The 24,040-nt window shown below is 40.0% G+C and overlaps 1 protein-coding gene across 1 annotated transcript in view; it reads left to right on the top strand.

The window, feature by feature from the left end:
* The window catches only part of DNAH11 (dynein axonemal heavy chain 11), a 315,311-nt gene that overhangs the window by 174,225 nt on the left and 117,046 nt on the right, over nucleotides 1–24,040 (top strand). Inside the window, 9 exon segments of the mRNA XM_029233957.1 lie at nucleotides 439–639; nucleotides 3,328–3,493; nucleotides 4,283–4,385; nucleotides 6,090–6,329; nucleotides 7,852–8,013; nucleotides 8,284–8,477; nucleotides 12,331–12,493; nucleotides 13,412–13,535; nucleotides 13,955–14,097. Of these exon segments, the coding sequence (XP_029089790.1) occupies nucleotides 439–639; nucleotides 3,328–3,493; nucleotides 4,283–4,385; nucleotides 6,090–6,329; nucleotides 7,852–8,013; nucleotides 8,284–8,477; nucleotides 12,331–12,493; nucleotides 13,412–13,535; nucleotides 13,955–14,097 (1,496 nt within the window).

Raw genomic sequence — 24,040 nt, 5'->3', positions numbered from 1 at the left:
TAATCTTACTGGGCCCAGGAATTGCTACCAATTTTTGGTTATATGTGGCTTGGCTTTTCACATGCTTTATCATCTCCTAAAGAGTGGTGGACAGTTTCTTAAGCATTTACTGCATTCCCTTGTATGTGTAACACAAGGCTAGGCAGAGTGTAGGTATTCCGTGATAGGGAGCCTTCGGTGCTAGCTCTTAACTGGAAAAAATAAATCAATTGCTTCTGCTGTGGCACTTTGATGGCACTACCCAACTGCTCTTCTCAAGCTGTGATGTCTGAACTGATCATTCAAAACAAGAAATTAAGTGGAATCTCTCCTACTGGCTGTTTAGAACTAAGAATTCATTTGGTCTCAATTCTAAAATGACTGGGTTGGTTCAGATACAAAATTTTGGAATGCCTCTCTCTCTGATCTTTCTCTCATTCTATTTTTCTCTCCAGGGAGTTCTGGTTCACACATCAGAGACAACTCGTCTTCAATATTTCATAGAGTTGTTGCTTGAGAAAGGACAGCCGCTGATGCTGGTAGGAAACGCTGGAGTGGGAAAAACAGTCTTTGTAGGTGACATACTAGCAGGTCTCTCCGAGGCTTATATAGTGTCCCATGTGCCTTTCAACTACTACACAACATCGGCAGCTCTGCAGAGTAAGTGTTCCTCCTGTTTATACTTGAGAAACAAGAGATCAGAAACTGTCAAGGGCAGAACATGCAGCCCAAAGAAATGATTACTTTTGCTAGGCTTTAGACATTTTGCCTAGGATGCATTTTTACTTATCACCATTCTGGCTAAATATACTTTGTCTAAATATTGTGATTTTTGGCTTTCCATATCACTCCTGGCTTTATGTGGGTTACTACTCTATAGAACAGCAAGAATTTACGTCAACAGTGTTCATTGCTTTGCCTCTAAACCGTTTGGTTAGCTTTAATCAATTTCACGGAGCCCTAGCAACAAAAGAATATACTCCAGGAAGAGTGCACTGGTTACCTTTTCAAGTAAGGGATTGATTTAGGGGGAAGTTCATTCAAACTGTATTGATGAAATGACAGGCCCCGGGTTGTTAGTTAAATTTTAGAAGAGCTATGAGAATAATTTTTAACTGTTGAATACATGTGTCAGCGTAATCAAAGGAACCACATAGATCTGGGGCATTCTGAGTTTGGAAGGGCACATGAAGTAGATGTGTAGAAGTAGAGAAGCACTGATATCGATATAAAGAGCTGATAGTGGTAACTCTGTCACTCTGGCCAGCACAGCAATGGGGCTGTGCTGAATGGGGGCAGCAGAACTCCCTTCTGTCCGCTACTGTAGGAAACCTGTTGCCCTGAACATGTTTTCTTGTTGTGTGTGTTGTTGCTGTTTTCTCAGCTCTATCAGTAAAGATTAATAACGTATTTTCTTATCACGGACATCAACTCAGCCAAGAACGATTTTTCTGTAATCTCTTTCTTAATCAAGTTTGTCTTCTTCATCATTGTGACTGGAACAGTTAAAAAGCTGACTCAGAAGTTTTTCATTCATTTCTTTAGCAAATATGTATGATTTATGTACTTTCTCTCCAGACACTGTGTACAATACATGTTTTTCATTTGCAGACACAGAAGAAGGGATCACTTTATCACTTGTAAATGGAAGACTAGGGCTGCAATTCAGTAGTTGAACAAAGTTCAGCTTGCTAATTCTTGGAAGGGATACAGGCATGAATAGATTTAGACATTGCCTATTAGCATGAGGAATAGAAAGAGCTAGTGTACTCTAAAGAAAGGGTTTCAGACCTTTGAGATGGGGTGGTATGCAGGCAAAAAGGGGACTTAGGATAGAAGGATCAGCTTAAACAAAGACATGAAAGAGAGGAAATTGTGGGACATATTCAATTAATTGAATCTCTAAGTTGACTGAAGCATAGTGGTCAGGCAGAAGATAGGGCAAAGGCTGGAGTGGCGGGTTGGAGTTCTATTGTAGATGGAGTGACCAGTTGTCTACTTTGCCAAAGGCTGGGAAGATATGGAACTTGTAGTGCTAAAACTGGGATCATCCCAGGCAACCTGGGATGGTTGGTCACTGTGACTGTGGAGAGAGCTGAGATGCAAGTGGAAGAGAACATATTTCATATGGTAGGAAATGGTGAGCCATTGATGGGGAGAAAGGAACTGACAAGATGCAGGCTCTGCTTTGGGAGGAGAAGTCTGTGGTGGGGAGACCAGTCCCCTTGAGCAGTGTGCTAGCCAAATGAAATGGTGCCCTGGACTAGAGTTGTAGAGGGAAAGGTGAAAAGGAAGAGACATGTACAGGCTATGGTTGGGCCAATCAGGGACCAGGAGGGAAAGACTAAATTCAGGCTTTGCTTCTGGCTGACTGGGAGATGTTAATTCTATAAACAGGAGCACAGAAGGCTAAAAAGAAGAGATGGGTTGTGAGTGGGGAAGAGGCTTGTTAAATTGAGTTTGGGAACAGGCGTATTTGGTGTTGGCCAAACGTCCAGGTGCCAATGGCTAATAGGAACTGTTGTCCAGCAAGCATTTGGAAATGCAGATATGCTGCTTGGAAGAGGGGTTTGTTAATTTATTCATTGTATATTTCTTCATTCATTCCTTTGTTCTTTTAACAGTTACTTATTTGTTGTGGTTGTCATCAGGAATACAGATGAGCATGATATAGTTCCTCATCCTCAAGCTATTTATAGTCCATTTAGAGAGTAGGCAAGTAATTAGATGCTACATCTCAGATCCACACCTTTCAAGATTTTCTATACTCATGAGTTTCTCTTAAACATACCGACACAAAGTCAGATACGCATGTGAAGAAATGTAATTTGATGTATACACACGATAATGTCTACATACAGTATCTTCTTGTACTTCTGCACCCTGTGGCCCAAGAAGAGAGGTGTGAGAAATTCTTGAGCTGTCCCTAGGCTCTATTTTGATAAAGAAAGACTGATCCACCAGGTTCTGGGTGGACCAGCAGTGGTTCGTGTTTTACAGTAGGTACAGGGAAGGAAGGTGCAAAGGTCAGCAATGGTGTGGTCTCAGATGTGATGGCCAGTGTGACATCACGCTGCAGATACTGACTCTCTAGGAAAGGAGGGTCAAGGTGAGCTCGAGGAGAGTGTGACATAGAAGGTGGTGAACAGAGACATGTTTCTGGGATTAACCTGCAGAGAAATGGTACTTGAAGCCACAGAGTGGGTGAAATGGGGAGAGGATGAGGAAAAACAAGAAAAAAGGACTAAGGTTCTATTTTATATTCATATATAAATATGTTTATATTTTATTATATATAAACAGAAGGTTACACTTTATTTGGTGGACAGAATTATACATTGGTTTCAGGAATTCTTGAGAAACCTCTAGAGAAAAAAGCTGGTCGTAACTATGGTCCAGGAGGAAATAAAAAATTGGTTTATTTTATCGACGACATGAATATGCCTGCAGTGGACTTATATGGCACTGTTCAGCCCCACACTCTGATTCGACAGCATATTGATTATGGTCACTGGTAAGCGATTGTCTGTATTGTATTTTCTACCAAAATCTACTTGTTATGACTATGGATAAACATTTAAAAATGGAATTAGCGGGGTGGGATAGGGAGGGTGGGAGGGAGACACAAGAGAAGAGGGAGGAGATATGGGGATATATGTATATGTATAGCTGATTCACTTTGCTATAGAGCAGCAACTAACGCACCATTGTAAAACAATTATACTCCAATAAAGACGTCTAAAAGAAAATGGAATTACCCCAGTTTCTTCCTCTTCTGAGGAGCGTTTTCTATGATACGTTTTGGGTTTCACTCTGCATCCCCTGTTGCTCATCTTAAATGGAATAGGTTTGCTTTGAATCTTTGGAAGAAGTGGATTGAAAAGTATCTTAGAAACGTAAACTGTCTAGTTTAAGCGTTAAGCTCCTTAATGCATTAACTCACACTCAGTTACTTAGGAGAAGCTTTTCTGTGGGATGTAACTATCTGGTAATATCTGGGCATTGCAGTCTGCAATCCCCCAGTCTTGCTGTGGATGTTTCTAACCAAACTCACACGAGAATCTATAAGCATTAATAGTACCTATTGATTTGGCTCCATATGTTGATTCTGGCATCAAAGGAGCCGTGTAGTCTTCAGTTTTCTGAGCTTTAGTTTTTATGTCTCTCAGGTAGGCTAACAAGCTCAACGTCACAGAGCAATTGTAAAGATCAAAAGAAACAATTTGTGAAGTCCTTTATGGATTGGTGGGTTTTGTTGTCATTTTGAGCTTTGGGACTTAAGGTTCTGTTTTCTGTCTTGCAGGTATGATAGACAGAAAGTGATGCTTAAAGAAATCCACAGCTGTCAGTATGTTGCCTGCATGAATCCGATGGTGGGCAGTTTCACTATCAATCCTAGACTACAGGTAAGGTGTTGAATACAGCTCTCCTCCAAAGAGCCCCTGAATATCATACTCACACGTTGTAGATCTTGATTCTTAGTGCTTTTGGGTAAAGATTAGGATGTATGGTTCTACTGGACATTTGGTGAAGCGTGGAAGCTTATTTTAATTAGTAGACTTTTTAGGGCAGTTTTAGGTTTACAGAAAAATGAGCTGAAAGCACAGAGAGTTCCCACATACTCGCTGTGACCCATTTAAAAACACCTTGCATTAGTGTGCTGCATCTGTTACAACTGATGAGCCAATATTGATAAGTTATTATTAACTGAAGTCTGAAGTTTACATTAGGGTTCATTTTTTGTGTTACACATTCTGTGGGTTTCGGCAAATGTATAATTACAGGTATCTGTCATTAAAGTATCACATAGAGTAGTTTCACTGTCCTAAAAATCTCCTGTACTCCCTCCACCTGTTCAGTCCTCCCCCCCCACAACCCCCTCACCGCCGAATCCCTGGCAACCATTGATCCTTTTCCTGTCTCTATGGTGTTGCCTTTTCCAGAGGGTCGTATAGTTAGAATCATATAGTATGTAGCCTCTTCAGACGGGCTTCTTTCTTTCTTTCTTTTTTTAAATGTAACATCTTTATTGGAGTATAATTGCTTTACAATGGTGTGTTAGTTTCTGCTTTATAACAGAGTGAATCAGCCATACGTACACATATATCCCCATATCTCTTCGCTCTTGCGTCTCCCTCCAACCCTCCCTATCCCACCAGTCTAAGTGGTCACAAAGCACCGAGCTGATCTCCCTGTGCTGTGCAGCTGCTTCCCACTAGCTATCTGTTTTACATCTGGTAGTGCATATACGTCAGTGCTACTCTCACTTCGTCCCAGCTTACCCTTACCCCTCCCCGTGTCCTCAAGTCCATTCTCTACGCCTGTCAGACTGGCTTCTTTTACTTAGCCTAAATATGCATTTAAGGTTCCTCTATGTCTTTTCATGTCTTGATAGCTCATTTCTTTTTATCACTGAATAATACTCATTGTCTGGATGTACCATAGCTTGTTTATCCATTTACTTATTTAAGGATGCCTTGGTTGTTTCAACATTTTGGCAATTCTGAGGAAAGCTACAGTAAATATTTACGTTCAGGTTTTCTGAGTGCATGTAAGCTTTTAAATAATCATCACCACCACCACCGTACATACAACAACAGCATACAAGAGTCAGTGTTGTTTACTAGTTTATGAGCGGTCACTTGAAGCTCAGCTGGGTGACTCTGCTGATCTTGGCTGGACTTGTTCACATGTTGGGGAGTTAACTGTCAGCTACTCAGGGTGGCTTTGGCTAGAGTGATTGTGATTGGGACAACGTGGCTCTGTGTCATGTGTCTCTCATCCTTTGGCAGGCATGTAGAATTCATTGCAGAGGTAGAGCCTTAAGACAGCAAGTGGAAACACACAAGCGTCTGACAGTGACTGGTACCCTGTTACTTCTACCTCCTGTTGCCTTGATCAAGTCTTATGGGAAGTCTGAGAGAGTGGAAGGCACTACCTTGAACAAGTCTTATGGGAAGTCTGAGAGAGTGGAAGGCACTACCAAGTTACATGGCAATGGGCATGGATAGAGGAAGAGTTGAAAAAATAAGTTCCCCCCCCTTTTTTTGTAATCTGGTCCCATTACATTTTGTATTTTATGCAACTCTTATATTTGTTTTTCTTTTCAGAGACATTTCACAGTGTTTGCATTCAACTTTCCATCCATGGATGCACTAAACACCATCTACAGCCAAATCCTGAATTTCCATTTCCAGCAGCAAGCATTTGGGCCGCCAGTACTCAGGAGTGGCCCCACTTTGATACAGGCAACAATCGCATTCCATCAGACGATGACACACAACTTTTTACCCACAGCCATTAAATTCCACTACCTCTTTAATCTGAGAGACCTGTCAAACGTCTTCCAGGTACCTCAGTGGCTCTGTGTTATGTGTCTTGAGTAGAACACTGATTATAGCAATATTAATGGTGTTCATTCATAGAACTTAGTCGAAAACTATGCTGCGTACTTGAGCATGTATTCTTTCATTTTCCACCATAAACTTCTCTATGAAGTTAGTATGGCAGGTTTATTAGTCCCGTTTTGTCAGTGAGAGTAGCGAGTCCTCTTAGGCTGCTAGAGACTTAGCAACAGAAGCTAAGGTAGAAATCTTAGTTCCCTATTTCATTTATTCCATATAAATATTTGAGTGTTTCTTTCTGTGCAAGTAAGAGGGATAATTTTTCATTTTTTAATATGTATGTGATACAGTTTTTAAACATGCATCAAGAGAAATTATAATTTCTTAAATTCCTAGATTATTTTGGTTTGTCATTGACACTTAACTTGCTTATCTGGTAAAAGGACAGTATGTATGTATATGATTTAGAAAGGCAGTTCCAAAGAAGGAATTCAAAACTTTCGAATTCTGAAAATATCCAACTTATGTGGCCTACTTGGTAGAGTAAAAGCAGTTGAAGAGTTATTTATGGCTCAAAGTTCTTTTGTGACAGAAGTCGTAAACTGATTGAATATGAAAACTTCATGAGACTTCTTTATATTTGGTGATTTTTGTTTCTCTATACTTTTATAGCCCTCCTTTCTAAATCACTCCACAACTGCTTCAAAACTCACACCGCATTAGGCAGAAGTTTCCGCAGAACGTGGACCATTCCTTTTCATCTCGATATTTCTAGCACCCGCCTGAAAGACTGTGCTCAATAAAGTGGTGTTTAAAAGCAGATTTTTGATCTTAGGAGGGAAGGGAGACCATGGGGTGAGAAGCCTGTCTTCTCACAGTTCATATCCAGTCTTTCAGCTACGCCTGATATCAACCAGTTCTTTAGCCTTTGCAGCTAAGTCTCTATGACTCCCTTGGTGTTGTCCCATAAGCCCAGAGCACAGTGACTCTCTCCAGGAGGACTGGGCCTATATGAATCCAAGATATGAAGGACAGTGTTGAGGAAAGGGGGGAATAAAAATGCTTTGACTACCCATGAAGGGTGAATTCAGGCAGTGGACTTTGGGTCTCATATGTTTCATCTCTGAAATGAACGGGTTAGATTAAATGATATCACAGGATTTTAGAGTAAAAAATATTGTCATGCTGTGACTTGCATGTTTGCTGTTTGTACTCTGGTTTTGGAAACTTAATTCACTGAAGGCAGCAGGTACTAGTTCTAAAATCTGGTATTCAGTTCCTAGGCTGACTCTTGAAGTACAGTCTTAGCTGCATTCCTAAAAATGGGTATAAATGACAGTTAATTTTTTAAATGTTGCTTATCAGAGAGTACAACTACTAATATGTATCTACTACTCTTTATAACACTTCTTGTAACTCAGTGTATTGCTAAATTCAGTACACAGTTAAAGAAAACGTTAAAAGGAAATATTATCTTGGAATGCCACCACCTTCTGAAGTTTTAATATTTATCACTCTTGCCTTGTAGGGGATTTTATTTGCTTCTCCTGAGTGTTTAAAGGGTCCAAATGATTTAATACGCCTGTGGCTTCATGAATCTTCTCGTGTTTATGGAGACAAACTGATAGACACAAAGGATCGTAATTTGTTTCATAAAAACATGCTGGAAACTGCTAGTAAATATTTTGAAGTAAGTAAATGAATGCCAGAGGTCACTGTTTGCTCTGGCACAAATTGGCATTGGGGCAGAAATGGGATAAGGATGTGAACGAATTGTGCATACGCTTACCTGGCTGAAACAGCTGTGACCCCAGGATGCAGTTGGCCTGTACTGGGGAGCAGCATACCCACCTACTCATGGTTTGATTTGCAAGCTTTTCCCTGCATAGGCTACTCTGCCTCCAGATGAATCATTTCTGGAGACTGACGCGACCGTGTCTTTCTCTTCCTCCTCCTGCAGGGTGTAGACAGCTCCGTGCTGCTTCAACAGCCCCTCATCTACTGCCATTTTGCTAATGGCAGCAAAGACCCATGTTACCTGCCGATGAGAGACTGGGAGGTGCTGAGGACATTTCTGACCGAAGCCTTAGATAGCTACAACGAGCTCAATGCCGCCATGCACCTTGTTTTATTTGAAGACGCCATGCAACATGTGTGAGTTGACTGGCTGTGATGCTTTTCCACAAAGTAAAAATGGCTGGGTGTCCACAATTGTTGTTGTTGTTCAGTGTGATCTGTTGAATACTTGGAACTATCAGTTCTTACTTCTTGTTTGCCATACAGTATAAAACTAAGTGTCTCCACGAAACTTAAATAATGTTAAAAACCAATGTTACCTCAAAAAAAAGAAAAAAATGAAACTTGATTGACAACACAAGAAGAAAAAACAAAGGTAAGCCACAACCCTCTTAAATGACATAAATATGTCACATCCCAGTAAATGCAGCCACTTACCATGTCATAAGCAAGAGGCAACTTGTAGAAGGCCTCAAGAATGTACATATGTAGGAAGGAAATTGAGGAAGGAAATTGACTTTTACACTAAAGAAAAGTAATTGATAATCTGAGTTAGATGAGGAAATTATCTTCTGCAAAAAGTCATTCAAATCTTCTTAGTTTATATAACTATGAATGTATGGGCCTGATTCAGAGAAGGTCACTAAGAGCTTTTATTGCTTACCTTCAGCAAATACAAGAATATCAAACGTAATTCTTTGTATAATAGTAGATAAGTTTTATATAAATGAATAAATAATAATAGGTTTAGGTGTCCTGGATCCTTTAAAAAAATATTAAGTGTCTCTATAAATTATGTCACAATCTTAATAAGGTCTTACATAGGTACACTACTTTTTGAAGTGCCATCAGAGCCATAATTTCATTTTCTTTTACTGTACCTCTGTTAGGTAAGAATATTAAGAAAGAGGAAGGTAAGTGACTTGTTCAAAGTCTTAAAGTTCATAAGTGGCAGAGGCAGGATGGACTCAAACTGATTTTCTTTGGTTAAGAATGTTGATTGAGTGCCTACTTAGTGCTAAAGAGGAACATTGCCAGCCTATTCAGTACTTATGTGCGTATTAGAAAAAAAGAGGGAGGGCCATGTTTTCTGGGCAGAAAATTAGAAAAAGACCCCTCTCCTGGTGTAGAGCATGGCTGACAAGGCTCTTACCTCCTAGCCTGGGCATCTTGTGCAGTGCACAGATTATGCAACTGTCTGTGGCACCCCTGCTGTCAGACATTGCCTGAGGTACTGGGGAGACAGCAGCAAAGATAGTCTAGTTCTTTCTCTAATCGAGCTTATGTTTTAGTGATGCGATGGGACATTTATAAGGATATGAACAAATAAGCAAGTGAGAAAAATGGCAGAAAGTGGTATGTCCTGCTGAGGAATAAAATTGATTGACTCTGAGAAATAAGCGTGTGGATTCCCAAAGAGGGACTGGCTATCTATGTGAGGAGGTGACATTTAAGGTGAGATCAAAATGATACGCAGGAGCTAGGCATGGAAAGATCTGGAGGAAGGACACTCTAGGTATGGGCAGATGTCATGTGGCCTCAAGACTGAACGTTCAAAAGCAGAAAGAGGGTCATTGTGGCAGCATCCTGGCGAAGTGGGGAGAGCAGTATATGACAAGATGGGGAGGTGGGCACAGGCCTCACGTGTACAGTGTGTTTCCTTTTTACCAGAGGAGGCGGGGTTTATTTCATTCTAACTGCAGTGAGAAGCTTTGGGTCAGATTTTAGCACGGGAATGACAGGATCTGTTGAAGAGTCTAAACAGCTTGCTGTTGCTGCTGCCGTGTGGGAAGTTGATTGCATCTTTCCTTCCAATCCTGTTCTCCTAGTCACCATTATTTCTCAGTGGCTGTCCTGGTCTCCTAGAGCTGCTCTAACAAAACACTACAAACTGGGCAGCTTAGAAAGACATATTTATTGTCTCAACAGTTCTGGAGGCAAGAAGTCTGAAGGGCTGGAAGGGCTGTGCTCCTTCTGAAGGTGCTGGGGAGGATCTGTTCTAGAATTCTTTCCTTGCTTCTGGTAGTTCCTTGGCTTGTGACAGCCTAACTCCAATCTTCACGTGGCAGTTTCCCTTTGTGTGTGTTTGTATCCAAATTTCTTTCTATAAGGACACCAGTCGTACTGGATAAGGTGCTCACCCTACTCCCCTATGACCTCATCCTAACTAGTTTCTTCTTCAATCACCCTATTTCCAAATAAGCTTATATCCTTAGATACTGGAGGTTAGGACTTCAATATATGAGTCTGGGGGGAAGCCGTTCAATGAATAACACTGGCTTTTCAAACAAGTGATATTTGGGCAAAGACTAAAATAATGAAATAAATCAAGAAAGAAGGAAGTATGTGAGGAAGGTGACTCAAACAGACCCAAAAAACGTGGAGAATTCAATTTTCAGAAGAAAATTTGAGCAGATTAAATGTTGAGCCCAAGTGCCTACGAAAAACTTGGGAGGTCTCCCCATCATCGGTTATTATAAGCATGTGAGGTGTTGATTGTTTTATCGATCCCTTTGCAGTTGCAATCCTCTGATTACGCAGACAGGAAGCTTCAGTTAGAATCTCTGACCGTGGTGATAAGTGAGTTATTAGTAATACTGTTGCTGGTTGGGTTAGTATACGGTGACCGTCTGTCGCGGCTCGGGTGGAGGAGATGTCCCATTGGCGCTGAAGAGTCTTCCCCTCTAATCCTTCAACACAGAGTTCTCGGTGACCTAAAGGGAAAGCCACTACTTTGATCAGGGGTTATGAGCTAGAAGCTGATTTACTCAGTGTCAGAGATGATTTCAGAGAGTGTCCTAGAATGTTGTAGAAAGGGACTTTTGCCACTGAGAGACTCTGGTGAGGTGCAGACCTCAAAGCACACATTAAAATGAAATGACAACCCTGCTTTGTAACTTGGGGTGTCACTCGTGACAGAGTAGCCTCAGAGCTTTCCCAAGGTGGTCTTGTTGTGTGGTCCTGTAAAATAAAATGTAATGCGATGGCTGAGCTTGGAAAAATAACCTGTCTTTTCAGCTATTGAAGGTTTTCAGGAAATGCTCACATGTGTTGGTCCTTGTATAAGTGACCCCAACTTCATTTTTTCAAAAAGCACTCTTTAAAAAAAAAAAAAATCTATGTGGATCATTCAGGGCTTGAAGTTTAAATTCATTCAGGAAAGCAGCTGAGAGCAAATACAACAGTGTGGTTTTTTGGTTTTTTGTTTGGTTTTTTCTGCATTTGGGTTTCAGTATGCTTATATTTTGTTTTGTTATTTTTCTTAATATTTATGACATAATTATGGCAAATTTCTTCAACCAAACGCATATTTTGATCATGTTAAAGCCAACTTATTCCTAACTGTAAGATACAGCAATAGTATCAAAAGTTTAAGCATTGAGAATCTCTTCAGTAATACAGAACAAGGGATTAGTTGACCTTGCCGGAAATGTAACTCTGGGATTCTAACAGTTTCAGTAAATGTTTTAGACAGCTCGAGGCACAGGGAAAGCTTTAGTGCAAAGGACGTTAAGAATCATACAAAAAGGCAGGTGTTTAAAATGCATGAAGCAAGTCACATGTGAGGTGTGTGTCGGTTTGAACAAATCCATTCTTTCCACAGTAATTCTACAGCAAAGGTTTCTGGCCCAAAAATATTCTCCCTTTGATGTCCTTGTACGGGGATGCTGACGTGAGGTTAGGATCTTTCTTGCTTATCAGGAAAATGTGACGCTTTGATGAAAGGCCTTGTCTTCATTTTCTGTCCTCTTCTGGTGGAGAGTAATACAGCAGTGAGAGTCCAGATGTCATTAACCAGGATGGTTTGTTAGGCAAGCGATGCGGGGGCAGACTCGGGCAGCATCTTTGTTTAATGGGAAAACAGAGGAACAGGGATGGAAAGTCTGACGTGAAAATCGGAATTTAGTATCTAAATATGTGAAAAACGAAACAGACATGGCCCCAGGGCTCGTTGGATATCATCTGCAGGGGGTGTGCCTCCTCTCCCCAGGTGTCGCATCAGCCGGATCCTGCGGGCTCCTCGGGGTTACGCGCTCTTGATTGGAGTGGGGGGCAGTGGCAAGCAGAGCCTGTCCCGCCTGGCGGCCCACGTTTGCAGCCTCGAGGTCTTCCAGATCACTCTGACTGAAGGCTTTGGAATCCAAGAACTTCGGGTAAGTACAGTGATGGGCATCCCCGCGCGCCTTCTGCCCCAGGATATAAGTGCTCCCGTCATCCATGGAGAGGGGGGAAAGCTCTTTAGAGGATTTAGTTGGCGGTTTCTCCTTCATGGTCAGATTAGTAATAGCAAATTGCTACCAACATTTATAGGTATATAAGCCTGTAGAACTGGCTCAGAAAATATTTTATTAAATACTTGCTTACACAAACATGTTTTTTCTTTTGCATTGACCATACTTGATAATCAGCAGTATTCATAGCCCCATACGATGGAGTGAGGGGAAAAAAGATACTTTTCTTTTTACTTTTTTTTACAAGCGCGAAGAGATTTCTTCCACTTTGAAGCAGATTATGAAAATAAAATATGATGGGAACACAGTCAAGAAGCTCTGACGTGTTTTTAAAATTTTGCTTTTGAGTTACAACAGTACTTACAAAATAGTACTTAGAGTTTGTGGCAAGTGCTATTTTAAAGCAAAAAAAAAAAAAAACACCACATGCTTTCAATATTACTAAATAAAACTAACTACATAAGACACCAGCCAATGGAGTAGACAGCTGTTGAAATGAGACAAAAACTTCTTTTAACTGCGTTGCTTGACAGTGGCGTTACTGCATTTGCTTTTACTGGAAGAGAAGGGAGTTGTTTCTCAGGAGCCTATTTGCGTCTTGGGCTCCATTAGGCCACAAACATGATACTCATCATTATATGCCAGAAATGGAGGTGACGTCATGCTGTTTGCCCCCATAAGAAGATGGTCACTGTGAGGAAAGAATATGTAAACGGGGGAAAGGACAGCACACAGCCCTCCCATTGTAGCGCCTCAATTCTCCCTAGCCCTCGCACACACACTCCCAACGTCACACCAGCATTTTAATACAGCGTGAATAATGGCCTCCTTTCCTTACAGGTAGATCTTGCCAATTTGTACGTCAGAACCGGAGCCAAGAACATGTCCACTGCGTTCCTGCTGACAGATGCACAGGTTCTGGATGAGAGCTTTCTCGTGCTGATTAATGGCTTGCTGGCATCAGGTGATTAAAGCAACACATTTCATGAAAGATCTTCCCCAAAGACAAATGATCTGTAGTTTCAGTGAACTTTAAATAGAGACAATTTGTCTTTGAGATGTTTGCTGGGGCATTCTTTGAGGAGAAACCTATAAACCTAACTAATTTGAAGTATATTCTTTCTTAGTCTGCTTGCGGATGTGAGATGCCTTGGAGAGGCCTTCAGTGAAGTAAATGTTATTCCTACATGGGCGAGTTTAGTGGGTGGATTCGTCATAGCTTGTCCTCAGTGTGTTGTGTGTCTTGTAAATGCAAGAAGAAAAATTGTGTTTCTGTTTCAAACTCTTTAAAGGTGAACTTTGTATTATAAAGCATTTCAAGTCATGTATAAAATTTAAATTGTGGCAGTCTTTTAATAATCCTACTCATTCCTTTGGGGGCAGGGGAAATCCCTGATCTGTTCAGTGATGAAGATGTAGACAAGATAATTTCTGGAATTCGTAGTGAAGTTCATGGTCTGGGCATGGTGGACTCCAGAGAAAATTGTTGGAAGTTCTTTTTGGCCCGGGTGCGACTACAGCTGAAAGTAAGAAACATTTGCTATATTTGCATTTAGTTAAACGTGCTGTTAGAACTCTGCTATGGCTCTGTTTCGCAATTCATATGAGAAGTTTGAATTCCACTCATTCATTTTGTAAGGACATCCAGTCATTAATTTTGAAAGGACATTTGCATTTTTCCATGAGTGTCTGGAGGGCACCTTCTTCAAGTTTCCTGTGATGCTGGGCTCCTACAAAGCATTGCTCTGAGCAGATTGCACTCCTCGAGTGAACTGAACATGGTCTCTGTCCTTGAGGAACTTACACTATTACAGGAGACAAGAGACACCACAAATAATGGTAGTATGGGACCAGTGTGAATGGTGCTATGTGATTCCAGAGGCATACAGCATCCTTCCTAATGGCACTAGACCCTCCTGGAGGAAGTGATGTGCTGTGTGTCAAGTGTGGCTTAGAATTCATGGGGAAGCGATGGGGTGGGGAAGAACTTTCAGGAAGAGGAAATAGCATTTATATAAGTGTAAAGGTGGAATGCACGGTGCATATTTGGAGAAACCCCAGATAGCTCTAAGTGACTGGGATGGAGAATTCCTGAAGGAAGAACCAGGTGGATCAGGCTGGGAAAGTAAATTGGGGTGAAGCACGGGTTTTGTAAATCATTAAGGGAGCAGAGGAAGAGTTTGAGTTAAGGAAGTGACTCTTACGTTAGTACTTCAGGGCAAATAATTATGGCCTATCACTCAGATGATCTGAGGCTCAACCCAGGGTTCCTCCACAGAAACTACTCCATGCTTTAGTGTAGCATATAGGAATATAATATAACCAAATAAGAGCAGCAAGAAGGATGAAGTATTAGAACAAGAAGCCCCTCCACACTCATGGCAGAAAGCCAATTGAAAATGCTAATATGGAAAATTGAGACTTCCTAGTATAGTAATGCTTAGTAACCTAGAAAAGTTACTACTTTGCTACTCCTTCTAGTATTCCACACCTGTCAAGCTAGGAACAGAGGACTTCCCTGGTGGCACAGTGGTTAAGAATCCTCCTGCCAATGCAGGGGACATGGGTTCGAGCCCTGGTCCAGGAAGATCCCACATGCCACGGAGCAACTAAGCCCGTGTGCCACAACTACAGAGCCTGCGCTCTAGAGCCTGAGCACCACAACTACTGAGCCCCTGTGCCGCAACTACTGAAGCCCGTGTAGGGCCCGCGTGCCGCAGTTACTGAGCCCACGTGCTGCATTTGCTGAAGCCTGCGCGCCTAGAGCCCATGCTCCACAACAAGAGAAGCCACCGCAATGAGAAGCCCGCACACCGCAAGGAAGAGCAGCCCCTGCTCGCCACAACTAGAGAAAGCCTGCACGCAGCAATGAAGACCCAACGCAGCCAAAAATAAATGAATAAATAAAGTTAGGAATGGACTTTACGGCTCCTATAAAGCCTGGAGTACGCAGGAAGGGATGGGAAGTGGCATTAGCTGTGAATATACCTCTGTGAGGAGGTTAAGGAATAGAGTAACTATGATTCTTCTCCGCCCTCCTGTTTCAAATTCCACATTGGTCTTACTGAGCAATTCTGGGCTGAGGTTAGAAATCAGAATTCAAGGTTCAGTTGCCCAAAGAGTTTTCTGTCCATCAAAAATGTGACTAAGCATCTGTTGGCCAGGCCGTAACGAGGCCGGGGATTTCTCCCTGTTCCACTGCGATATACTTGGATCAGATTTTCTTTGTGAAATGGGAAAATAAGTACAATAATAGAATTTGAGACAGTAATGTAATAAATCAGCAGCAGTCCAAGTCTGTTGTTCAGAGCAGCAGAATCAACGTCACCTAGGAACTTTTCAAAAATGCAAATTCTCCAGCCCCATCCCAGAACTCTTAAATTAGAAACTCCGGGTGGGGCCCAGAAATCTATGTTTTAACAAACCCTCCAGGTGATTCTGAAGCATGCTGCAATTTGACAGCCACTGTTACAAATAATGCTAGCATGAGCGTCCTTTACATGCGTCTTGTATACACAGCTTTGCTTGCTCTTGTAGGATAAATTCTTAACACGGGAATTGCTAAATTCAATAGTTACAGCTTGTAGCAGTTTTAAATTGTGCCTGCAATTTCTCTGATGTTCTTCTGACTCACAGGTGGGATTCAGGTCCCCTCTCCTTGGATCTGGGTGGGCTTATGACTGCTTCAGCTAATAGAGTAGGGTATAGTTCAGCAGAAGTGATGCTGAGTAACCTCCGAGGCTGAATCATAAAGGACCCACCTTTCCATTGAATTGTACATGGTTTTTTGTTTGTGAGTTCTGTGCGTATTAAGCGATTAGGCTTATATATATGTGTTGGATATTTTTCCTGTTCTATCATTTATCTTTTAAATGTATATATGGTACATGTCTGTTTATTTGTTTATAACTCTGGAAAAATTTTTAAGTTTTTATCCTAGATTAATCAGTGTCTACCTTTATGGATTTGGGGTTTCTTACATATTTAGGAAAGCGTTTTTCTCTCCAAGATTTAAAAACTCTTCACTAGAAGCAACTGGAACTCATTTGGGCTACAAATGAAGAGAATGTCCAAGACCAGTTCCTGAAAGCCTCCCTCCCATGTCAGAGTCCAGACTAGCTCAGTAATCCCCTTACAAACCCATGCTTTTCCATCTTTCTCTCCCGCCAGTGACCACCCTGCTGCTTCCTGCCTCATGATCACACGATGAGTGCAGTAGGGTCTGTATTCCCGGTAGGAAGAAAGAGTGGGGAAGGAGACTTGGGGCTCTCTGAATCAGGAATCCAAAGCTCCCCGCAAATCCCTAAGGTGATGTCTTACTGATCACAGGTGTGTCCCTTGTCACCTCCACCTACCAGGGAGTATGGGGAAGTGAATATTTGATCTTGTCACAAAGGCTTTATGAGTAAAATTGGAAATTGGTTTAGAATAGAAGCAGTGTCAACCATTCCAGGGCCTGCATGCTTTCATGCTTTATGTTTAAAACTATGCTACATCTGGAATATATTTATTATTGTTTATGACAAAGAGTGAGCCGAGAGGTTTCAGGTTACTTTTTTTTCCCCCCCCAAAAGATGTGTTTTTGTCTCAACACCATGTATTTCTTCCTTACTAATTTAAAGGACCATCTTTATTATATGCCAGATAGCCATGTTAACTGGGTCTATTTCCACGTCCTCTATTCTATTTTCTTGTTACTCCTACTGATTCCAGCTCTGTACTATGTAAGGTATGCAAACTTTATTATACTTTTTTGTATCTAGTATTTCATTGCCCTTATCTAGTTTTTCTTCGTTGCTTTTACATGTTTTTAATGTCTGGAGAAACAGCAGAATCATTTTGTCAGATTCTAAACACATTTCATTTAAATTTTGGTTGAAATCCTACTGAAAGCTTTTTTTTAAATTAGGGAGAATTGAATCTTCATGATAAAAGGTCACATTGCTTTTGTAGAAGAACTATTTCCTTCATAAAATTTTCTACTGGTATATTGTTTCTATATAGGAGAGCTGTTGATTTTTAGTTTTGTAACCAGCTACCTTACTGCCTCATCAATCATTTTCTATTAGTTGATATATAGCCTGCAGATAATAATATTTTGTCTTTCCTAATATTCTGTTTATCCGTTCTCCTTCCTCACTGCCTTGGCAAATCTACAAAAGAAGGTGTTTCTCATGTTTCACTATTGCATTATATGTTGGCTTTTGACTCAGGATGTGTATTGTCAAGGAAATATCTACCTATTGGATTTCTTTGCAGCCTCTCTTGAGATAATTACATGGTTGTTCTTTTTGAACTTAGTAATATTCATATAGTACAGAAGTTTTGCATTTTCATATTGTTAAATCCATCAGGCCTTTCTTCTGTGCGTTTCCTGTGATTCTGTGCTTTGGCAGGCCTTACCAAAACCGAGATCAGTTTTCTATTTACCTCTGTTGTTGTCTGAGCCTTTTCATAGTCACATTTTTTCGTATGCACCTTGGTACAAGCTAGAATTTATTTTGGAGTTAGGTATGGATCATTTTTCCCTCTTGTCACAGGATTACTAGTTGAATAATTTCTCTCTTCCCTACTAAAATGAGTAGGAAGACTTTTGTTTGTTTTTTGTTTGTTAAATGCTGAGGAGGAATAAGATCTCTCCCTCAAATACTTCTCATCCTTCTTGGCCTTCACTTAGTTTGCTGCATCGTGAGAAGGATCAGTGGTCAGCACCTTACCCTGAGGGAGGAATGATGCGGCAAAGAAACGGGTCTCCTTTTAGCAAGAAAATGGCAGCTTCTTTCTCTTCGTCTGTGTGTATTACCCGCAAATCCGCAGAATTTTTTCTAAGGAATAATGGATTTCTCTGCTCGTTTCATATATTGTGATACTCACCAGCATGTGCTAAAGACTCAGAATTTCTCACGAGCTAGCTGATGCTTCCTTTGCATATGTTCCTAGCTGGGCAACACGGGAAGCTTAATGTGTTACAAGAGTTTGCGAGCACACCTGGCAGGTCAAGCTAAATGATGTGTAGTTACCACCCCATTACCCATGCTCACCACCCAAACTCAGTTCCTATTTGGAATGCAGGGGTAGTGAGAACCTGTTGGCAGCTGAAGTAAACCGGTGAGTCAATGCCAAGTGCCTCCTCTCCTTCACATCTGTGTATGTGTGCATCCTTTCCTGCATAATTCTTATTTACCCTTAGAGTATAGTACTCTCATGTTCTCTCCTAATAACTTTAGTTAACCTGAAAACTCTTCTTTCTTGCCTTCCTTCCTGGCCACGTGATGCCGTAAGGAAAAGAACCCTTAGTGTATGTAGCAGCCCCTGATTCTTTCCCAAGAATTTAGTTATCTGTGTGTTTGGTTATGTAACTGTCTGTCTGTCTATCTGTGGGTGGGGGTATGTGTGTGTAGTTTTTATTTTCTTCATATGGTTCTGTATTTTTAAATTATATATATTATGTATTATATACATACGTAAGTATATGTTATATATGATATATAGAGAGAGAGGAGATTCATTTTTGATAACATAAGATATATATGTTCATTTTAGAGAACTTAAAAATACAGAACCATACGAAGAAAATAAAAACTATGCTCAGTTATATTGCCTAGAGATAACAACTGGAAACATACTGGTATATTTTCTTCCAGTTTTCTATGTGTATAGACACGCATACAAAGTACATACTCAGAACTATGGGTTTTTTTTTCACATCTCTCACTATTTTCTTTACCTCCCTCTGCCTTTTTGATTCGAAGTCTCCCACAGGAAAAAAACAACAACAAATGATTCTAAGAATTTGGTGTATGGAGTGAACTATTTAACTCAAACATGCTTTATTTTAAATAAGTGTAGGAAACCTTTATCCATTTTTACCCTTTGCCAACTTTCCTATTGGTTTGTTAGACTTTTTATTGATTTATAGGAGCTCTTTATATAGCTGAATAATAGCCATATGTCCATAATGTCCTTGTCTGTTTTAGTGTTGCAGTTCTTTTCAAAGTTCACCATAATTCTGCTAACTTTGTTTACAATGACTTCTGTTTTACATTTATATATTAAATAAGTCTGATTTTTTCTCTTCATGGATTTTGTGTGTTAAGGCTTTTTAGGAAGCATTTTCATACTCTGTGGTTATGAAAGTATTATCCTGAATTTTCTTTAGATTAATTTATAGTATCTTTAATGTTTAGCCCTGGATTGCTTTGTGCAGTATAAGGTGGCTTTTCTACTTTTTCTCCCCCAAATTGTCCCAACACCTCTTATCATAGAATCTTTCCTTATACTACCAATTTGAAATGCTACCTGTATCATATGTTAAATGCCTAAAAATGGGGTTTGCCAGCACCGATGGCGCTTGTTCTCCCAACTGCACATGTATCGAGTTATCACGTTGTGTCAGCAAAAATGCAACCACGCTGCTAGCAGAGCAGCACAGATCATAACGCAAAAGCCTTGCATAACATGGTTCACATATGGACCCACTTAATAGATATTCAGGCATCTGATTTTCTGTTTTAGAAAAAGAAAAACACTATTATACGAGGTTATGGGGCTGCAGACTGGCCTGGAAGGTAATGTGTGGGCAGCGCCAGCCCTGGAGACAAGCAGGGCAGCTGTGACAAGGGATTCTTCTCCTCATATATACAGGATTAATATATAGGAAGGGAAATATAGTGGGGAATATAATTCCTACTATTTTTACTCCTCAAGAATGCATTTGCTCTTTGCTGTCTATTGGGCTTCCACATGCAATTTCTTTTTGAATTTGCATTTAAAAAAATAAAAAAAGAACTAAACTCCCCAATGAAAAAAATTTTTAACTCTTGTAAAAATCTGTACTGAAGAATATACACACATGAAAGGCTGTGGGAATGATTTCATTGTGTGTTACCTAGAAAGAAAATAAATATGCATAGAATGTGTGTATGGTGAAAATTCTGTTGAATCTCATAAAAATAATTGAAGTTAAAAGGTTATTAGGTGAGGGGATGATACAGGAAAATACGTAAAGTTAATAGGGTGATGTTAAAACAATCAAACCGAGGAATTGTTTCTAGGCTAAACCTCCATTCCTGGGAGGATTCTCTCAGTAAGATTCAGATCTTATCAGTCTTGAAAAATACTGAGACTTTTGAGTATAAATGCAAACACAAGTTATGGATAGAAGCTTCTGAAGTAAACGTGTGGGAAGATTCCCTCTGAGAATAAACTATATCAGCTGGAAAAAAATACACTGATAATAGCAATTCAGATTTCCATTACAAGAGGAAATGGACTGAGGCCTGTTAGTGATATGCAAATTAATGTGTACTTACATGGGATCTTATCTAAAAGAAATTGAAACGTACTCCAAAGCACAATGAAAAGAGGGTTATTGCAAACGAGTCTTAACACCTGTGTAGAGGGGGAAAAAAAAAAAGGGAATAGAAAATTCTATGGTATGGATTCCAAAATCAAGTTCCTGACATCCAAACATTAGAGCTGTAGAAAATATATAGATGGTGATTCCAGGGTTTGCTTTTTACTTGTGAGAATTTGCTTTTAGAAAAGAGCACAGGTGTCTAAGGCATTTTTAACTTTATTTTCTTAGCCAACTTTTCTTTCCAATCCACTGCTGGAAACTAACTTAAGCCAATTTGGTCATTTACAATTGTCGGGAACTATTTGGGGGTATATTTCAGGGACCTTCAATACTTGGAGGTAGGTGACACCTGTTCGGGGGATGGGGAATGTTCTCCCCAAATCTTCCAATTTAAGATGTGCTTCAAAGAAAGAAGTCTCAGACTGAACTCTGGTACACATAGAGTTTATGTGTAGCACATAACTTAAAACAAGTCTTGAAGTCTTAAAATCTGCTCTGTAAACTTGTTGGAATCCCAACTCTGTCCTTTTAGGAACCTGACTAGCCCTAATTGGAAAGTTCCTTTGAGGCAGATATAGAAATATTTTCATGGTAGGATTAAGCTGATCTTCTCATTGGGATCACATAAAAGTACAGAAACTTTCCATAAGCTGTTTACCACAGGACACAGGACCGGTCAAAATCCGAAGTCTAAAGAGTCACGGGGATTACTCGGCTACTTTGAGGTATAGCCTTTCCTGTTTTGTTCATAGAACAGTAGAGGTGCAAATACAGATATTTCTATTTTTCTAAGATATCTTGAACACTACTCATTTCATCATTGAACAATCATATCCAGTATTCATGATGCTAAGTAACCAACCATTTATGTTGATGAGAGAAGTTAGCTAAGAGCTCAGGTAGCCGACTTTGCAATGCAGGCTTCCATTAGAATGTGTGAAATGCTGGTTAAGCATCCCGAGCCCATGTGTCTCTCTTGGTTATATAATGATAATAACCAGATAATGGCCCCTAAGTTGTAAAATAAGATGAGTATTCACATGCATATTGTAGTAGACTGAAGTATTTCAAAGGTATATTTTACAGGACCAGCTGGCTTCATTGGTGACTTCTACCAAATATTTCAAGAAGAATTAACACCGATCCTTTTCAGTCCCTTCCAAAAAAATAGAAGAAGTAGGAACACTCATTTTACAAGGCCAGCATTACAAAGGACACCACAAAACAAGAAAATTACAGGACAATATCCTTGATACATAGATGCAAAAATCCTCAACAGAATGTTAGCAAGCTGAATTCAGCAGTACATTCAAAGTATATCATACACCATGATCAAGTGGTATTTATTCCAGAGATGCAGTATGGTTCATCATCCACAAATCAATCATTATGATACACCACATTAACAAAATGAAGGGTAAAAATGATATGATCATCTCAGTAGATGTAGAGAAAGCATTTGACAAAATACACATCCATTTATGATAGATACTCTCAACAAAGTGGGTATAGAGGTCACATACCTGAAATAATAAAGGCCATATATGATAAGCCCACAGCTAACATTATACTCAATGGCGAAAAGCTGAAAGCTTTTCCTCTAAGATCAGGAACAAGATAAGGATGCTCACTCTCACCACTCCAATGCAACATAATACTAGAAGTCCCAGCCAGAACAATTAGTCAACAAAAAGGTAAATATATGGGGTGATGGATGTGTTCATTGACTCAATGGGGGGAAATCCTTTCACAGTGTCTATGTTTATAAAATCATCATATTGTACACGTTAAATGTCTTACAATTTTAACGATGCTGAAAAAGTAAATTATAGATAGCATCACACCCTTTTTTCTAATCACTTATTTGTCTTTCTTATAAATTCTTTGCTATGTTAATCTCTCATGAAATTAGGGAAATGCAGCAGGAAAATTGTAGGATGATTTCCTCCCACACACACACAGTAGTGTTCCTTGAGGCAACAACTTGAGTTTACTCCAGGTTGTCTAAAAAGTTGTGGAGACTATCTTTAAAAAGAGCAGAACAGCCAATGCTTTCAAGATATTAGCATAGGCTCTCAGAATACTACCCAGGAAGCTGGATGGAGAGAATTTCTGTGCTAGATTTCTAGCAAAGCTAGAAATTGGGGCAGTCATTGCACCCCTCAAGGCTAGTGTGCTACTGTCCTTTCCCTTCGTAGGAAGTACTAATGAACAAGCATACTTCTCTAATTTAGTTCCCAGGGTCTAATTTATCTGATAGAACTGAGGTTATTAATGATTATCTAACTTATTTAAAATTCTCTAAATTTTCTACTTCACTCTGTATATAATAGAGACTTAGATTCTATGAGTATTTCACCAAATGCAAAAGTGTTAAAAGTGTAAATATTTCGTTTAGGTATTCCCATAGAAATTTTAAGGCTATTAGGTTATAGCTGTGGGTGTCAGAATCACCTGGAAGGCTTGTTGCAAACACAGAGATTGCCAAGCCCCATCCAGAGTTTCTGATTCCCCAGGTCTGGAGTAGGTCCAAGGATTTGCATTTCTAACCAGCTCCTAAAAATCCTTTGAGAACCACTGGTCTCCTGCCATCTGCCCTCTGCCCTCCACATGAAATTTAGATGGCATTGTGAGGATCCTTATAATGTAGAAAAATAAAATGTATTCAACTGTAAAATTGTAGAAAAGGAAAATAATTCTTTAAATCAGTGTTCTATATTATCTTTCAATAAATAATTAAGGCATATCATTAAATTAACTTAAAGTATTTATTTTCCTGAGGCTCACCACACATGGTTCAGATACTGTGTTTTCTAACACATTCTTCAGACCTGATAGTATGCCGGTAGTAAGTGTAGAAACAGAGTAAGTGTAGAAGTGATGGAAATATTTAGGACCTCAAATAAATGATGCTTTCCCCCACCCCCCTCTCTTTGCTACAATTATGTATAAATGAAGCCTCTAAAATTGTCATGAATGAGAGGTAAGTTGGGCGCAGAAAACCAACTTCTAGGACATTAAGGAGAAATCCTCATGTATGGGGAGACAAGGCAGTTAGGAGAAACCTAAACACTGAGATGTAAGTGAAAATTCTGCCTTGTAACTGAGGC

The sequence above is a fragment of the Monodon monoceros genome, unplaced genomic scaffold (genome assembly GCF_005190385.1).
Source record: "Monodon monoceros isolate NGI ecotype Baffin Bay Population unplaced genomic scaffold, NGI_Narwhal_1 Super_Scaffold_2, whole genome shotgun sequence".
Classification (NCBI taxonomy): Eukaryota; Metazoa; Chordata; class Mammalia; order Artiodactyla; family Monodontidae; genus Monodon; species Monodon monoceros.
This window is presented reverse-complemented; position numbering and strand designations above follow the sequence as displayed.